General features: G+C 37.8%; 1 protein-coding gene across 7 annotated transcripts in view; it reads left to right on the top strand.

Annotated features, from left to right (window-relative positions):
- Positions 1-15,791, top strand: part of UNC79 (unc-79 subunit of NALCN channel complex) — a 108,030-nt gene that overhangs the window by 54,444 nt on the left and 37,795 nt on the right. For 4 of the 7 annotated variants that reach the window (XM_085061505.1, XM_085061506.1, XM_085061501.1 and 1 more), the window contains 6 exons: positions 2,788-2,940; positions 4,266-5,483; positions 7,232-7,339; positions 10,481-10,597; positions 12,524-12,607; positions 14,375-14,477. In XM_085061505.1, coding sequence (XP_084917631.1) covers positions 2,788-2,940; positions 4,266-5,483; positions 7,232-7,339; positions 10,481-10,597; positions 12,524-12,607; positions 14,375-14,477 — 1,783 coding nt within the window. The remainder of the gene's footprint in view (positions 1-2,787; positions 2,941-4,265; positions 5,484-7,231; positions 7,340-10,480; positions 10,598-12,523; positions 12,608-14,374; positions 14,478-15,791) is intronic. The other 3 variants (XM_085061502.1, XM_085061504.1, XM_085061503.1) reach the window with 3 other exon arrangements.

Genomic DNA, 15,791 nt, shown 5'->3' with positions numbered 1-15,791 from the left:
CTGAAATTTAGAACATAATACTTGGAATTAAGTCTGAAGTGTGACTTACCTGACCAGCTATAGCCGTGTACAGTAAAAGACATTCTCAGCTGCTCTGTAGGTTGAGCATAGCACAGTGGTCTCACATCTCTCAGGGGAGTGTATCTTAGACTTAATGGTTCAGTCACCATGTCTGGATAGTCATTGACCTTTTCTATGGCAGTGCTTGCTGATCATGCTAAGACACAAGGTGTGCAAGCAGCCCGACACCACGTTCTGATTTTCCTCTGTAATAACAAGAAATAATAGCAAATATTTGATACTGAAAAGAGGAAATGATGAATTCATTCTGCTGTTAGCTTTTCTCTTTAAAGGAGCTGAAGTTGACAAAATTAATGCAAACGTGTGTGGAAGTCTAAAGGCAAAGGAATGGTTCAACTCTTAGACTCTGTGTCTGATTGTTAGCTCTGTATGTGCTTGCTAGGTGCAGCAGAGGTACTGTGATGATGTGAACTGGAGTAAGCGTGAGGCTTCAAGTCACATGGTGTCACTGAGTATAATTCATTACAATTGTGAACGTAGTTACATAAGTGTTAATGATGAACTTTTAACAGGTTCTTTTGACATTAATCTGTGGCCTTCTTTCAGCTGTTTTGCCTTTTAGCTGTGTTTTTGCTATTTATATCTTCCTTCTCAAATAGTCTTCATAGTACGCAGCAATCTCCTCTGAAGAAAAATCCAAGGAACTTTCTTGTTTTCTTGTCAGTACCTTATACTCTTTTGCTGCTTGTTGCTTGTGAAAAGATATCCAAGAAAACATGAACACGACATTTCGTTTACGTGAACACCCTATTACTCTGCTCTAGCAAATTAATGCAACTTTAATGTGGATTTAAACTATATATTGCATATCCTCACTCAGCTGGACATTTTGTATTGCTAGTAGAGGGCTAAGAGGGTTCAGATAACTGTGGCCTTACTATGAATTTGTGTTTGTTTTGAGACAAGTTAATGACTTAATTTGTAATGACTCAGTATGCATTTATAATGTGCATTAACTTCCTGGATTGATTCTGAGATGTTTTTAAGATAAAGTGAGGTGCCCAAGTGTCCAGCTTGTCCAATACTGGTTCCCTGGGTGGCCCTGGGTCTCACTTCATCATTGTTTCCTTATGTTTACAGTAAATGAAATAATATTTACTTGCTTTCCAAAGCTTTTGTGAAGGGTTTTGGGCTGTTCAGAGGTAAAGTACCATAAATGGGCAAATTTTACTCTGTAAACACTGACTTAACCGTAGGACTTGTAAACCTCCTTTGTGGAAGGACTGCAGAAAAAGGAGAATGTAGAAGTTTTCGTCCATCTACAAAAAGCAGCCAGTGTAATTCCATAGGGACTTGTAAAGTTGAAGCCTTTCCCACCTTTTCTAAGGAAACTTGTTTAATCTCTGGGCAGGTAGTCTGTGTGTGTGTTGCTGTCATCATAAGAGGTGGTGTTTAGATAATGAACAGATGAGGATTTTGTTTTCAGGCAGCAAGAATTCCTGTGCTAAAGATGTATTTCCCCACTATTGAACTTTTTTCCTAATTCTTCTGCCAAACGTGGTTGTGGGAATCATGAGTGTTTTGGGGATCAAGTGTACAGGCTGCTGTAAAACTGATGATAAATATTGTGACAAGAAGCATTTGTTGCTAAGGGGAAGAAGTTACACGTAGGACATGACATTAAAAGTGACCTTTTAATTTATTAAAGCCAGTTCCTGTGGAAATTCTTACTGTCAAGTTTGATGGATTTTTCTGGATTCGTCATTTCAATTAGATGTCTTGTCCCTGATGCCTTGAGGTGGCAGTTTCATAGCTTCCCATGTACTAGCACCTTTCTAGCAATTTCGAAGCTAAAGATATTTATGACCCATTTAAGTCTTAAGTTTTTGTCTGTTCTAGCTCTTTGACTTACTTGCTCCTTCACTCCCAGACACCAAATGCATTTCTTCTGCATATTTGCTTGCAAGAATAAACAAGGCAAACTTTGTTTTTCTTTTGAGCGCTCTGTTTTCTTTATTGTCCCAGTAGTGTTTCCTATTTCCTTGGAGATGAATCACTAGATGTAGAATTACAGAGCGATTCCACATGATAGATAGGGATTTTTTCTTTTTTTATTTCTGTGGTTTTTTTTTTTAAATAGCCGTTTCATATAGACAATACGGCATTTTTTTGGATGGATAAATGCACTTGGATCTTTCTTTCTCTTTGCCATTTTCATCTGGAAGGTCTCAGTTCATAATGTTTTACTATTATTACTTAGATCAATAATTTCATAATGCATACTCTCAGGTCTTATTCTATTACTATGACTATTACCAGCTTCCCTAGATTATTAATTTCTTCCTTTTTCACTTTATTCTTTTGCTGGTTTATTGCTTACCTTGGAGTTCTTGTATTAATTTCCATCTCCTTCAATTTGTCATTTCTCACTGAGCACTACAGCAGTTGTTTACTCAGGTCAGTGTCCCGATCTAGTGTATTTCCTCAATCTGAAGAATCTGTATTATTATCGGTAGAGAAGATAGACTTAGAATGGTAAAAGCTTTGTTGTGCTTTTTTTGCACTGTAACCCATTTTCATTTGTCTCTGACCTTAACTCAAGATGTAACAAGAATGACAAAGTTAAATGTGGGATACAAATTTTATTGCAAACGTAATTTTTCAATTCAAATTTAATTGACACAAGGTGAGGTTTTGTGACATAGACAGCTTTTCATTCAAGAAATTGCACTCTCTTAAGAGTAATAAAGCTTTTTCTTTCCCCAGCAGAGGAAGACAGTGTTTTTGATGAATCTGATATTCATGATACACCAACTGGACCATGCAATAAAGAATCTCAAACTTTCTTTGCAAGACTGAAAAGAATTGGTGGCAGCAAAATGGTGAAATATCAACCAGTTGAGATGAACGCTCAGAGAAGTATGAATTGTTTTGTTGTTATAAACTCATGCAGAACTACAATGTCCTACTCTTAGTTTCAAGCTACCACCTTTCTTTGTAGAGTTTGTTGCATTGCCTAATTTTAATATGACTACTTTGTCTGACTCTTAAGAACACTCATTTCCCTGAATGGATTATCTTTCAGGAATCTCAAAGTAGGCACTCCAGAATAAAAATATCTAAAATCAGCAGTTGTTTTCTGAAACATCAAGCTCTTCTGAATTAAAAAACATTTAGGAGGATTTTTTTTTAATTTTCTTTGACCATTGGGCTGAAGATTTTTACTCAAATTGTTTTTTTCCCAGAAACTGATTTTGTTGATAAGGTGGGACTCTGTGGTAAGCAAATTTGTTGTTGCTGCTGCAAATATTATGGTTTTCCATTGGCAAAAATCATCATTTGGGGTTTTCAAAAAGTAGGAACTATTTTGATTTCAAATTGAGGTGTCTGAAATGATTAACCTAAAAAAAAGTTGAAGAGATTTTCACCACCACCCACCATCCTTTTTTTTTTCTTTCAGGTGTTTGCATAGTGAAGGGGGAGTGATTCTGACTAGAGCGAACACTTAAACTTTTATCACTGTTTTTTTCTGCATGATGATTCATATGTGGAGTATTTTGAAATATGGGGGTATTAATGATTAGGAATATCCCATTTTATGTGAAAATATGTAATTCGCAATAATAATAACAACAATTGTGTTAACCTTTTGAAATGTTCTCAGTGAATGTTCACATAGCAGTGCTCACTTCCCTCCTCCTGAGGATGAGGAGGAAGGACTGAGTGCTGTGATAGCTGCTGGACTCTGGGGGGTTCTAGGATCACCGGGGAAAAATTCTTTGAACATCAGTCTGATCTCAGGCTTGTGCTGAAATATCCTCACTGCCAATACTACCCTTGCTTCTTAAATCAGAAGCATCCATTTTAAGCCTGTTCTGCTGCAGTAAATAATACATAGGTGTACTATATGCAGGCATCCCAAGTATCTGTGAAAATTACATGCCTGGGCCACCTTCTTTCAGTGCACAAGGTTAAACAGTCTATCTTCCAGGTACATCTGTCCAGGATGAATAGAGTTTGGACAGTAATTAGATAAACTCTACTGTCCAAATAGAAGGTTTTTGTTATTATTTGTTGTAAAAATCCATGTAATTTGGTTCTGAGGTTAAAACAAAACTAGGCAATTTTGACTAATACTGGGTTTGTATTTAAGATGTCAGTCATGCTGAATTGTGATATAAAGATGAAAGTATCTGCCAAAAGTCTCCAACTGAGGCAGTATTAGCTTTTTCTGTTTTGATCAGGTGAAATAGAGCTGGCTGAATATAGAGAGACGGGGGCCTTACAAGACAGTATTCTACGCTGTGTGAGAGAAGAAAGCATTCAGAAAAAAAAACTGCGCTCTCTAAAACAAAAATCTCTTGATATAGGGAACGCAGACTCCCTGTTGTTCTCATTAGACGAACACCGCAGGAAGTCCTGCATAGACCGGTGTGACTTAGAAAAGCCTCCTGTCCCTGCTGCTTACGCCACACACAGGCACAGTGATCATGGACGGTCTCGGCAAAATTCTTCCACTAAAGCTGAAAATATAGACACCCAAGAAAGTCTTCCTCATACAGAGAGTTTCCAGGAGACAAAAAGACCTGTCATACCAGAGGTTAGGCTAAACTGCATGGAAACCTATGAGGTGAAAGTGGACTCACCAGTTAAAACTGCTGGTCCCAAGGAAGATTTAGATCTGATAGATTTGTCCTCAGATTCAACATCGGGTCCTGAAAAACATTCAGTGCTCTCCACTTCAGACAGTGACTCTTTAGTCTTTGAACCACTTCCTCCCCTCAGAATAGTGGAGAGTGATGAAGAAGAAGAAACAACAAACCCACTGAATGATGAGGTCTCGGGCAAAACTGCTGTTTCATCTCCTTCAACTCCTATCAATGTATCTGCACTCAGCCTCAGCACAACTCCGCTGGTACAGTTCAGCATTGAAGATTGCTCCAAAGACTTTAGTTCTAAGGATACAAGCAACAACGCTTCAGCAGGAATAGAGGAGGTCATTTCCACTTCTCCCAAAGATCAGAAGGACTCTTCAGAGTTAGTTAAGCCAGAAGAATTTCAGGACATGTCCTCTGGAAACTCGCTAACACTGAAACAGAAAAGGGACCTGCTGCAGAAATCATCTGCCCTTCCAGAAATGTCCCTTGATGATAACTCTGAGCTCAGTGTGGAGGAAATTAAACCTAGTGGAACAATTCCAAGCCCAAATGTAAAGACAGTCCTTATTAAAGTCCCTGAAGATTCTGAAAAGCAAACAGAAAGTGATAAACTTGATATCGAGTCTGACACTGAGCAAAACACAGAGCAGAAACAAGAAGAGGAGACTGAGGAGTCAGAATTTAAGATTCAGATTGTTCCTCGCCAGAGGAAGCAGAGGAAGATTGCTGTGAGTGCTATTCAGAGAGAATACCTGGACATTTCCTTTAACATCCTTGACAAGCTGGGAGAGCAGAAGGAGGCAGGTGAGCTCACTCACCCGATCAAAAGGCTTATTTTTGCGTGAAGGTTTTAGTAACAGGCCGGTGTAAGGGGATGTGTGTGTATTTATAGTGAGACAAGGGTATTTATAGCATCTGATGTGCTAGCTGAGTGCTTTCAGGTGTCTTTTTCTCACAAGGAGTGTGCTAACCATTCAGGTGTGATGAATGTGTAAAGGGTCCATTTGAAAAGGAAGTGGAGTTCTGTGACAAAAATATTCATTCTGATATCCAAGTCAGGGAATGAAACTCCCCGTCCTCTTTATGCTGGGAGTCAGAAAAATGGTTATACTTCTGTGCCTTTTGTCCTGCTAATCCAGTCCATGCTACACTGATTCTCTTTTGGTGTAGTGATTTTTGGCCCTTATTTCTTTTGCCAGCATAAGGCAGTGGAAAGCAGAATGGATCACAAAGTGCAAAGCTGAGCAGGCTGTACGAGCACTGGAGTTAACCACAATTTGCCTTTATTTTTGCCATTTGCATTTTGCAAATTGTGCCAATTTGCCACAATTTGCCATGTATTTTGTTTTTATACATGAAAACCTGTTTGTAGCCTTCTTTGTCCTGGGTATCCACAAAGTTTTCATGGCCTGTGTTAAAGATTTAAAATTCAAAGTTGGGCAATCATCTGTGTACTCTAAAGTTTTTTCAGGTGATTTCAATGCACAGTTTTGTTACTAAGTTTTTTCAGGTGGAGAGAAAGTGAGTTTTAGCTGTTTCCTCAGATTCTAATTGGATCTGTCAAACAGTTTGAAAAAATGTATGCTGCTGCCTTTTAAATTCTGTGGCAATTATTTATTCCTAGGATTTTTCAGTTATTAGAATTTTACCAGGCTTTTTAACATTTTAATTAAAAAGGACAGAATCCTTCAGGCCTCAGTTCTCCATCGCCGTTGTAGTGAGGGGGAATATTTGTGCATTCCTGCCCTCACTTTTTATAAAATTACTTCAGAGGGAACCACAGTATAATTTCTTATTACAATAGTCCACTTTTACAAGGTGAAATTGTTCCGTGTAATCATAGTTACACTGTTCCCTTTATGTTTCAGGCTTGTCATCTCATTTATGGTTCTAATAAGCTGAAGAACTACTGGAGCTTTATAAAAATTAAAGAAAGCTGAGTGCTTTTGAACCTTTCACATAGAGAAACATGGTCTTGAAAGAATCGTGCAATTAGACTCAGTGTGTTTTTGACCATTAGTGAGGGCCAGTTTTCATGCAGTAATGAACACTGTCACCCTTGAAACTGCTTGGAAGGGCTCTGAAACACCACGTGGAACCTTTTTAATGCAGAATTTTAAACTGTGACTCTTCAGGATCAAATGCTAGGTCAACAGCCTCTTGAATGAAAACTGATGACATGTTGGAGTTAAGGCTTTTAAAAGATGCTAGGCTATCCCTTAAACTAACTTTACATCAGTTATTTTCATGTTGGTGGTTCCAAGAACCACTTTGTGAGTGGGATCAATATCAAACTCTATGTGCATTTATTAGTCATGAGCTCTAAAGACCACAGGCAAAAATCACCTTTAAAAAGTGATTTTAAGAAATAGATCCCTGTGCCCCTATAAAAATTCTTATGACACACACACTGAATGCTTTTAAAACTGCTGGGAATGCCAGATGGTGAATAGATGACTAACATGATGTGAAAAGGGCATCCAGGGGAAAGGAAGATGAAAAACCTTGTTGACTTTAAATGCTGAGTGTTTAAGCACAATTTGCACATGCAGATCCTGCTGCCAAAGGACTTTCAACATTGGAAATGCCAAGAGAGTCATCTTCTGCACCAACCCTAGAAGCAGGTGTCCCAGAGACAAGTAGTCACTCTTCCATAACAAGTAAGTTTACCTCTGGTTGAGGATTAAATCAAAGTTACTGTATTCGTGCATCAGATGCATATCATGTATAGTAAATTCCATCCTCTGAGTTCCCTTGATTCTTGGAAGTACAACTGTTTTGGATACCATTAGAACTGTTAAATCGCTGCTGGTCAGCAGCATTTTAACAGTTAGTAGGTAAAGGTTTTGTCTTGTGACATGCAAAATTTGACAAATGTGGTTTTCTTGAATTAAAGCAGGTAGCAGCTAAAAGAAGTGATTCACTAAAGCTGAATGTTTGTTTTCCCCTGTGAGAAAGCATTGTCAACTGTCAGTGCACCAAAGCAGAAGATGAGAGTCCACAGGGTTGTAACTATGGCCTTTGGTACATTTTTTGCTATACCTTAGGAAGAGAAAATCCTTGCAATTTTTGTAAAATGCCTTGAATACCACTTCCTCAGCTGCTTGCTGAAATGTGGTAACTCTTTATTGAGACTCCCATACTCATTTCAATTGAAAGCGAACCAGGTTTTTCAAGCAGACATGACACATGGCTTAACAGAGCACATGAAGATAAGATGTTAAGGTGGAGGTATCTTGGAACACTTAAAATTCAGAATGGTGTGTCCATCTAGGTAACATATGCCCCCCCACTTTATATACTGAGCATGGTGTCATATGGTCTGGAATATCTTGGCTCTGTCTCCTCCCAGCCTCCCATGCTCCCCCAATCTCCTCACCAGTGTGGCAGCATTGAAAGCAGAAAAGGCCTTGGCTCTGTGTAAGCCCTGCATGGCAATAACAAAAACATCTCTTTTTTATCATCCCTGTGTTCAGCACAAATCCAAAACACAGCCCTATACTAGCCACAATGAAGAAAATTAACTCTACTTCAGCTGAAACCAGCACACCTCCCTTTGCCACTAGTCAGTCACAGGCTTGGAAAGTCATATGCTGGTCGACAGCAATCAGCCTGGCTCCAGCACTGTTCAAAGGCTGGCATCTCTAATTTTTTTGTTTGTTTTTAGATTTTTTTCGTAGCTTTCTGGTAGTTTGGTTTTTGTTGTTTGGCTTTTTTTCCCCTTAACTTATCAATGTTTGAAATAAACACTGTCATTGAGAAATCAGGTAATAATCCTGGAAATCCAGGCCTGCTCAATGATAGCCTGGTTATGTGAAATATGCACGAAATTTTTTTTTAAATTACAGTCACAAAAAGCTGTTAAGAAAATTCAAAGAGATAATTTTCTCTATTTTGACAGTCATCTGCACTCAAAGCAGTCTTGTCAGTTCCAACATTAATTGCTGTTCTTTTATCAAGAAATTCGCTGCTTGATAAAGTGATAAAGCATCCATTTAAAATCATTGCCCTGGAAACAATGAAAATTCTGTTTTTCCCTTAATTTGCTGTGAAAGGCAGCTGCAATATAACTTTTGAAAGTGAAACATGGAATGGTCTCTTGGTCTGGTTTAATTCCACATTGTCCGCTATACCAGGGCTGCTTTGCAGAAATGCTGTACTTGAGCCAAAACCAGAGTTTAAATGCACTTCAAAAGGATAGAACTGAAGAGGATATAATGAGGAAAAGCTTAAATACTTCATTTAATAAAATAATTTCAGTGTGCAGATTTTCACTGAAGTATCCATTTTATTTATTATTATTCAAGGCCTGTATTTGTTTTGTTTGTTTTTGAGGGAGTCCTCTGCTTAATTTGAATTTTAAACTCTCTGATAGAAAATGTGTAGAGCAAGTTTAGAAGAAGGCACTCAACCTTTCAGAGCTTTCTGAAAGTTGCAGTTTATCCTTTATCTGTACTTCTTTATCACAGTTAATAGTGTGAAATGCTGTGTTTAATTTCACAGCTTAACTGGATACTGTTCAGAATTTTAGAATGGAACTACGTAATAATTGGTGGTCTTTTTAATGATGTTGACTGTAGTTGCAGATGCAAATGATCATTCAGAGAACATTTTACTTTATGCCCTTGCTGTAAGGGCCTGCTGAGGAAAAAAACTTAAACCTATACTTAAGGCAACATTTTAAAAGTTTTCCTGGATACAGCAGTCAGCAGTTTCACATGCCTTGTTCAAGCAGGGTGTTGAAACTCTGTCTTCATACTGTGAGCAGTGATTTTAGTTTCAGTGGTGGAAGTATATCACTGAGGCTTAATTGTCTGAGCAAATGTAATACACTCATTCAATTTGAATTTTTTTTTATGAATAGAGGAAAACGTAAGAAAGCCAGGAGTTGTGAATATCTTTCGTCCTCAATTTAAGCAGAGAAAATATGTAGACTCATTTAGGCTGGAAATGAGCTTGAGTCCAACCTAACACTGCTGAGTCCAACCTAACACTGCTGAGTCCAACCTAACACTGCTGAGTCCATCACTAACTCATGTTCCTAAGCACCACATTGACATGAACCAAAAGTCTTAAATTTTAAGTCTCCCTTATGATTTTATTTTGAGCATTATCCAGTGACACCTATCTCATAATCAATATTTTTAAAGGAACAAATTTGGGATGAGGAAAAATTGAATGCTTGTTGCTTGGTAGCTCTCTATAAGGAAAATGGCAGTGAAGTTACAGAAGAGTCTCATCTTCAAAGGCTGCTTGGCTTCCCACTTCAGCAGAATGTGTAGGTGTTCTGCCTGAGGGGTGGGTATGTAGGAGGCAAGTCCGCTAGCTGCACCCATGAAGGATGCTGCTGGTACATAGTGTCAGTGAATTTGTTTTCCCGGGGTCAGCATGGACACAGCAGTCCTCCTGCTGGCAGTAGACTGAGTTTCCTTCCTTGGTACATTGTAATTGAATGAGATTCAAATGTACATTTATTGCCTGTCAGCATGGGAATTTTGGGGTAGTATCTTAACACTTCACAGATACAAAGTCTTTTGATGAGCTTTCACAATATTTGGGGGCAAAAAGGGACTGGGAGTTGGCACAGTGAATCCAAATCACTTCTGCCTGATGGCATTGGGGCCAGAATTGTACTCTCTGTAGTTGTATGAAAGGTGCATATTGACTTGGGCAAGATCCTTAGAGCAAGCTGTCATTGTCATTTCAATATTTATATCATGCTGGCTTGTAAGATCAGGAAATGAGAGTAGTTTTAAATGTTGTCTGAGCTCCTGAAATCCTTTTGCATTTCTGACTTGCAGCTCAGTTCAGACAAATGAAAAGAGGCTCTTTGGGAGCTCTGACAATGAACCAGCTAATGAAGAGGCAGCTGGAACACCAGTCTAGTGCTCCCCACAATATCAGCACTTGGGATACTGGTGAGCTGCATTTATTGTTCTTTATTTCTATTTCCTAAACCAATTACTGTGTAACAGTCCAGAAAAAAAAAAGAGTACTTCTATTCTACCATCACAGATAAACAATATCAAGTCTAAAGTGAATCTTTATAAAGAGTATACAAGATTATCACCTACTAAGAGTTGGAATAGTTGCATATTTGGGTGGTAGACCCTCTGGTACAGTGTTGTCCCTATATTTGTGCATATTACTTGGATTATTTCCTGGTCTCATTGCAAGAAATGGAAGTATCACTGTTGAATTCATTAGGTATAGGATTTCATCCCTGGTGCATGGAATCATTTATTTGTATGTGTGTTTACAATGGTGTTGGTACACAGCTGAGTTGTGCCTTAAACCAGCCAGTTTTGTTTCTCTTTAAAGAAGTTTCTATCAACTCATCCTGAACACCTGAAGCTTCTGTTCACTCACTTTTTTTTCTCCTTTTAAGATGAATGCAAAGCAATGAAAACTGAATTAAGCACATAATTTACTCATTACTTGCTTTGTTTTTTTTCTTCTGTAAAACACTTTCAGTTAGAGCAAATTCATAGCAGATGTCACTAAATAACAAATTAGTTCTTGTCAATCAAAAATGCTAGATATTTAAGTACCCATTTTGATATTAGTGATATTGCAAAGCTGTGCTTCTCAGGAAGTTTTCAGCAGATCCAGATGCATCTAAAGAAAGGAATGCTTAAAACGTTATATGGACTAGACAGCTGAGTTGAACTTTTTGCTTAATTTAGTCTTCAGCATCAAGTTCCAGCAAACTAAATTGTGTAGCTGAAGAGTGTCTAAAGATGTGGTGCATAGTTCAGGATTATCCTTTCTATTTCAGTCTGCTGAATAGCATGCTCAGCATGAGACTTTTAAATCATAAAGGTCAGAATTTGCCAATGGTAACAATGGAAGTTTTGTCCTATCAGCAGGTAAGTTTATTTGTTAAAGAGACTTAGCTGGATCACCTAGTCTCTCAGGCAGGGTTTTAGAGATTTAAAAGTTATTACCTTTGTTCTGCAAGAAGTACTTAGCCTGTATTTGAAATGAACAGGTCAATACTCAAAAATGTTTAGGAACTCTGTCTAGTTAATCCTGTTTCAAATCTAGTAGCTTTCTTCACAACATCTGTGACTTTTCCCTCCAATATTCATTTCAGCTAAAGGGCTTTAAGCATAGAGAGGCAAAATGAAATGTTCTTTATTGGAAAGCTTTGCATCTGTCAGTCTCTTGCTCAACCACTAGCCTCAAAATAAAATTTTTATTTGGGAAGTGGCTTTTTTTTCAGGACAAATGCTCAGTGTGAATTTGTCATTTCAATGTCACACCACAATTTTAAGATACATTATACTCATGTGTACCAATTAGAAAGTAGTCTTATACCACATACGTGTTTGGTCCACACATGCTTTATTTATTTTTTTTTATTACCTGAGTAGGTGTCATGTGTCTCTTCCATTCTTATTTAAAACCACTCTTCTCCCAAGCTTGCTGTCTATAAAATAAAATCATTTTGTGCCTGGCTTCTGTCAGTACAAGCTATATCTGACTTACAGTGTCTTGCTATTTCTAAACACTTGTTTCTTTCTCTTTTTATGGCTCATCTATTCCATATCTTGTTGAATCTTTACACCTAGCACTTCCTTTCCTGTTTAACAACTCTTGTCTAAAATGCCTTCTTTATTATTAGGTTATCTGTGTCCTTTTTCCTGTATGGGCATCTTTAATCTTTCTCCCTGCTTCCTTTCTATGCTTAAAAAATTAACTCTTTTCTTTGTTTTTTGTTTTTTCCTCCCTCCAATAGTTGTAGTTGTCTTTCTCTTGTTTTAACTGTGTAAGACTTGTGCTGCTGGTGACAGATGCTGGATATGTAGTTCTGGAGAGTGAAGTTCTTTCTTTATTCACAGAGCAGATACAGCATGGAAAGAGGCTGTGCAATGTCCCTGTTTGCCTAAACCCAGATTTGGAGGGACCACCACTGAGAATCAGAGGTTAGTTCAGTGCCTGTTTGACCTGGTCCTCTGCCAAGACTGCTGGGAAGATTTCATGGTTAATACGAAATGGTGATGAATTTTGTGTTCTGTTCAGCTATTCAAGCCCTCAGCTGTCCTGCAGAAAGTATGCAGAGTGACTGAATCTCGTTTCTGTATAAACTCTCCTCCCTCACAGCTGAAATACAGACTTTCTTACAGCCCTGCAGTAGGGCAGTGACCTACCTGCTTTGACTAAATCATGTTTTTTTCCTACTATTCACTGCACAATAGTGGCCATTTTTGAGTAGTTAAGTCTTATTCCAACATTGTAATATGCATTATGACTGCTTTTAGCATTTGTGTGCTGCAGTGGGACTTACATCTAGAGAATATGACAGTGAAACTTCCAAAGTCATGGCAGAGGGATGTTTGTGCATCTGTGAGGGGCAGAAAAACCTGGCTAGAAAATGTATATCTATCCCCTGCATTCTGGGTGTTGTTCTACATTACTGGAGTATCCTGGACTTGCTGAAGTGTCTGCTCATATCCAATAAAACCTTAGGGAGCAATTATAAAGTCCTGAACTATGGATGTAAAATAAATGTTTCCTTCCATGCTTAGTAAAATACTTGCTTGAAACTTGCCGTGTTCTCATTTCACTCCACTTATTTTGAGTTCAGAAATTGTGAGAGCTTCTTAGCTTATTTTGCCTGAGAGCTGATGTTAAATTTGCTTTTCCTGCAGTTACCAGGATTATGTCATAATAAATTCCATCTAAACCTTACATAGAGAAGCTTTGTCCTGTTTCCATAGTTAAGTATTATCAGAGCAGGCTAATGTTAACACTAAATCTGAAACTACAGATTGAAGCAACCAGAGAGAAAATTGGCAATGGATTACTTAAACTGTAATTCTGGAAAGCAGAACATGGAGAAGTCAAGAGAAGTCCATAATATATAACTTTTATATCTATCTATATATCTATCTATCTATCTATCTATCTATCTATCTATCATCTATCTATCTAACTTTTATATGTATATATTTTATACATAACTATTATGGAGAAGTCCATAATACATAACTTTTCTTAGTAAAATAAGCATCCATCAGAAATTAGGTGCACAAAAAGTGCCAAGGGCAAAGGGAACCCCATGTGTTGGCATGATCACAGTGGCTGTGCTCTCAGCTGAACAACTCAGCTTTGAAGAATAAAGATATTTTTGAAGATTTTCAGTGGAAAGCATTTCTAATGATCAGCCTTCCAGTGTTCTCAATTCCTTGTCAATTATTTCTTCTATCTGTCCTTTCCTGGTTTATCTCCTGTGGCTCTGTTAGGGATAGTATGAATAGATTGATGACCTGGTGTTGAGACTTGTGAGCCTAATTCCTTTTTCATGTCACCAAGAACTGTGGGAAGTTAATTCCCAAAATATATGGGGGAATACTGCAAATCTTCTGATGTCCAGTCTTACAGCAACTGTAGAATCATCCTGTCCACCTAGTAGATATAATTGCATCCAATTTCCTGGAGTTTTTGGTTTGTGTTATCTTTTTTCCCTCAAGGATTTATCTATTTTTAATTGATCGTTCTAGGTAATTGGAATAATCTGGCAGAAGCAAGGAATGCGCTTGTATGTCTTTTTATAGACACAATTTAATTCTTATTTCTAGGCACAGTAAAGCCATTATGGCTATTCTTTAGAAGTCTGCTCATCATGCATTTTGGATTTGTTTGATGATTCTCTTCCCTTTTTAAATTTTTTTTTCCGTAATTGCCTTAAGGTGCTACAAAATCTAGTTTGCTGTCAGCACCCAGTATAGTCAGTATGTTTGTACCTGCACCAGAAGAATTTGCTGATGACCAGCCTGTTCTGATGACTGACAAGTAAGTGGGTTTTTTTATCTCCTTTCAAAGAACTAGTTGAACTTCAAATATGTTAAATAAAGCATGGATATACTTTACGGAAATACAGAATCCATTCTGTAATTTATCTCTATGCTAGGTTTTTTTAATTAATTGTTTTTTACCCCAAGGTAAACATTTTCTAAACACTGCTAGCAAGATCTGTTTTCAATTCAGTTGGACCTGGATGATTTTGCACAGGTGAAATGATGACTCAGGCTATTATGTGTGTACAGAAGGCAGGGGAAGCACTTTCCATCCTATTTTAAATCAAGGGTTCCTTGTGATATGTCAGAAGCCACTTTTGTCTTAGGGAAAAAAAAGAAAAAAAGAAGTTATTTTTAAAAATTACTTTGGGTTTCTGTTGAAATCAGCAGCTGTTGATGTGTCATCATATGTAATCTAAAATACATTTTTAATACTGATACTCACTGATCCTCAAAGCTTTTGCTAACCTGTACTGTTTGATTAAAATGCCTGCAGAAGAAATGTTAAAAAGAAGTGTACTCATTTAATAGAGAAGTAAAGCAGTCAGTAGGGAGTCATGCATTGATTTGTCCAAAACTTGGGAAGAGAAACCACAAGTTCCTGTGTGTGCCCAGTCCAGTAGACAGACATTCAAGGATGATCACTAGAGAAAGACAGGGCCATTGTGCAGGCTGTGGCTGCTGGTGGACTTTATTGTGTGACAAAGTGAAGCATCCCAAAAGTTAGTCTGGTCTGTGGCACTTCCCTTGGCCATTTTAGCAAAGCTCAAGCACTTTATTAACATACAGACCAGCTCAGCTTGACTTCCATGACTTTGTTAGCATATTTTCTTTATGTTCAGTAAAAAAGGCAAGAAAATTGCCTATTCAATTCCATTAAGTTAAAATCTCACAATCTGTTGGAGTCATTAGCAACTGATTGATCAAATTAAGCAAGCCTTCCTACTGGGCTGAGATAAGCCAGTTTCCCACATTGGTTTGCCTTTTTCATAGGTTGTAAAAGCCTGTCTCATCTCTCCCAAATCTGACATCCCCTTTATAATTAGACATTTTGGAGCCCTTTCAGACCTTCATCAGTTGTCTTTGAGCATTTCAGGAGGGATAAGTGACTCAGCAGCAAATCTGCCCTGGGAAAGGAGACTTTTCTGAAATCTAGCATTCTGTGCCCCTGAGAGGTCTTTTCATTTATTTCTTAATAGCTTTAACTGCTGTGGGAACCAATCAGATCATTGTTTTCTAATTGTATGATTTGTTATTCATAATTCACGACTGACAGGAAGGGCAATGTGAAATTGTTCCATCTCTGTAA

This window comes from Lichenostomus cassidix, chromosome 5 (assembly GCF_008360975.1).
Source record: "Lichenostomus cassidix isolate B80296 chromosome 5, HeHo_3.0, whole genome shotgun sequence".
NCBI classification, from domain to species: Eukaryota; Metazoa; Chordata; class Aves; order Passeriformes; family Meliphagidae; genus Lichenostomus; species Lichenostomus cassidix.
Note: the sequence above shows the minus strand (reverse complement) of the source record. Positions and strands in the feature narration are given on the sequence as shown.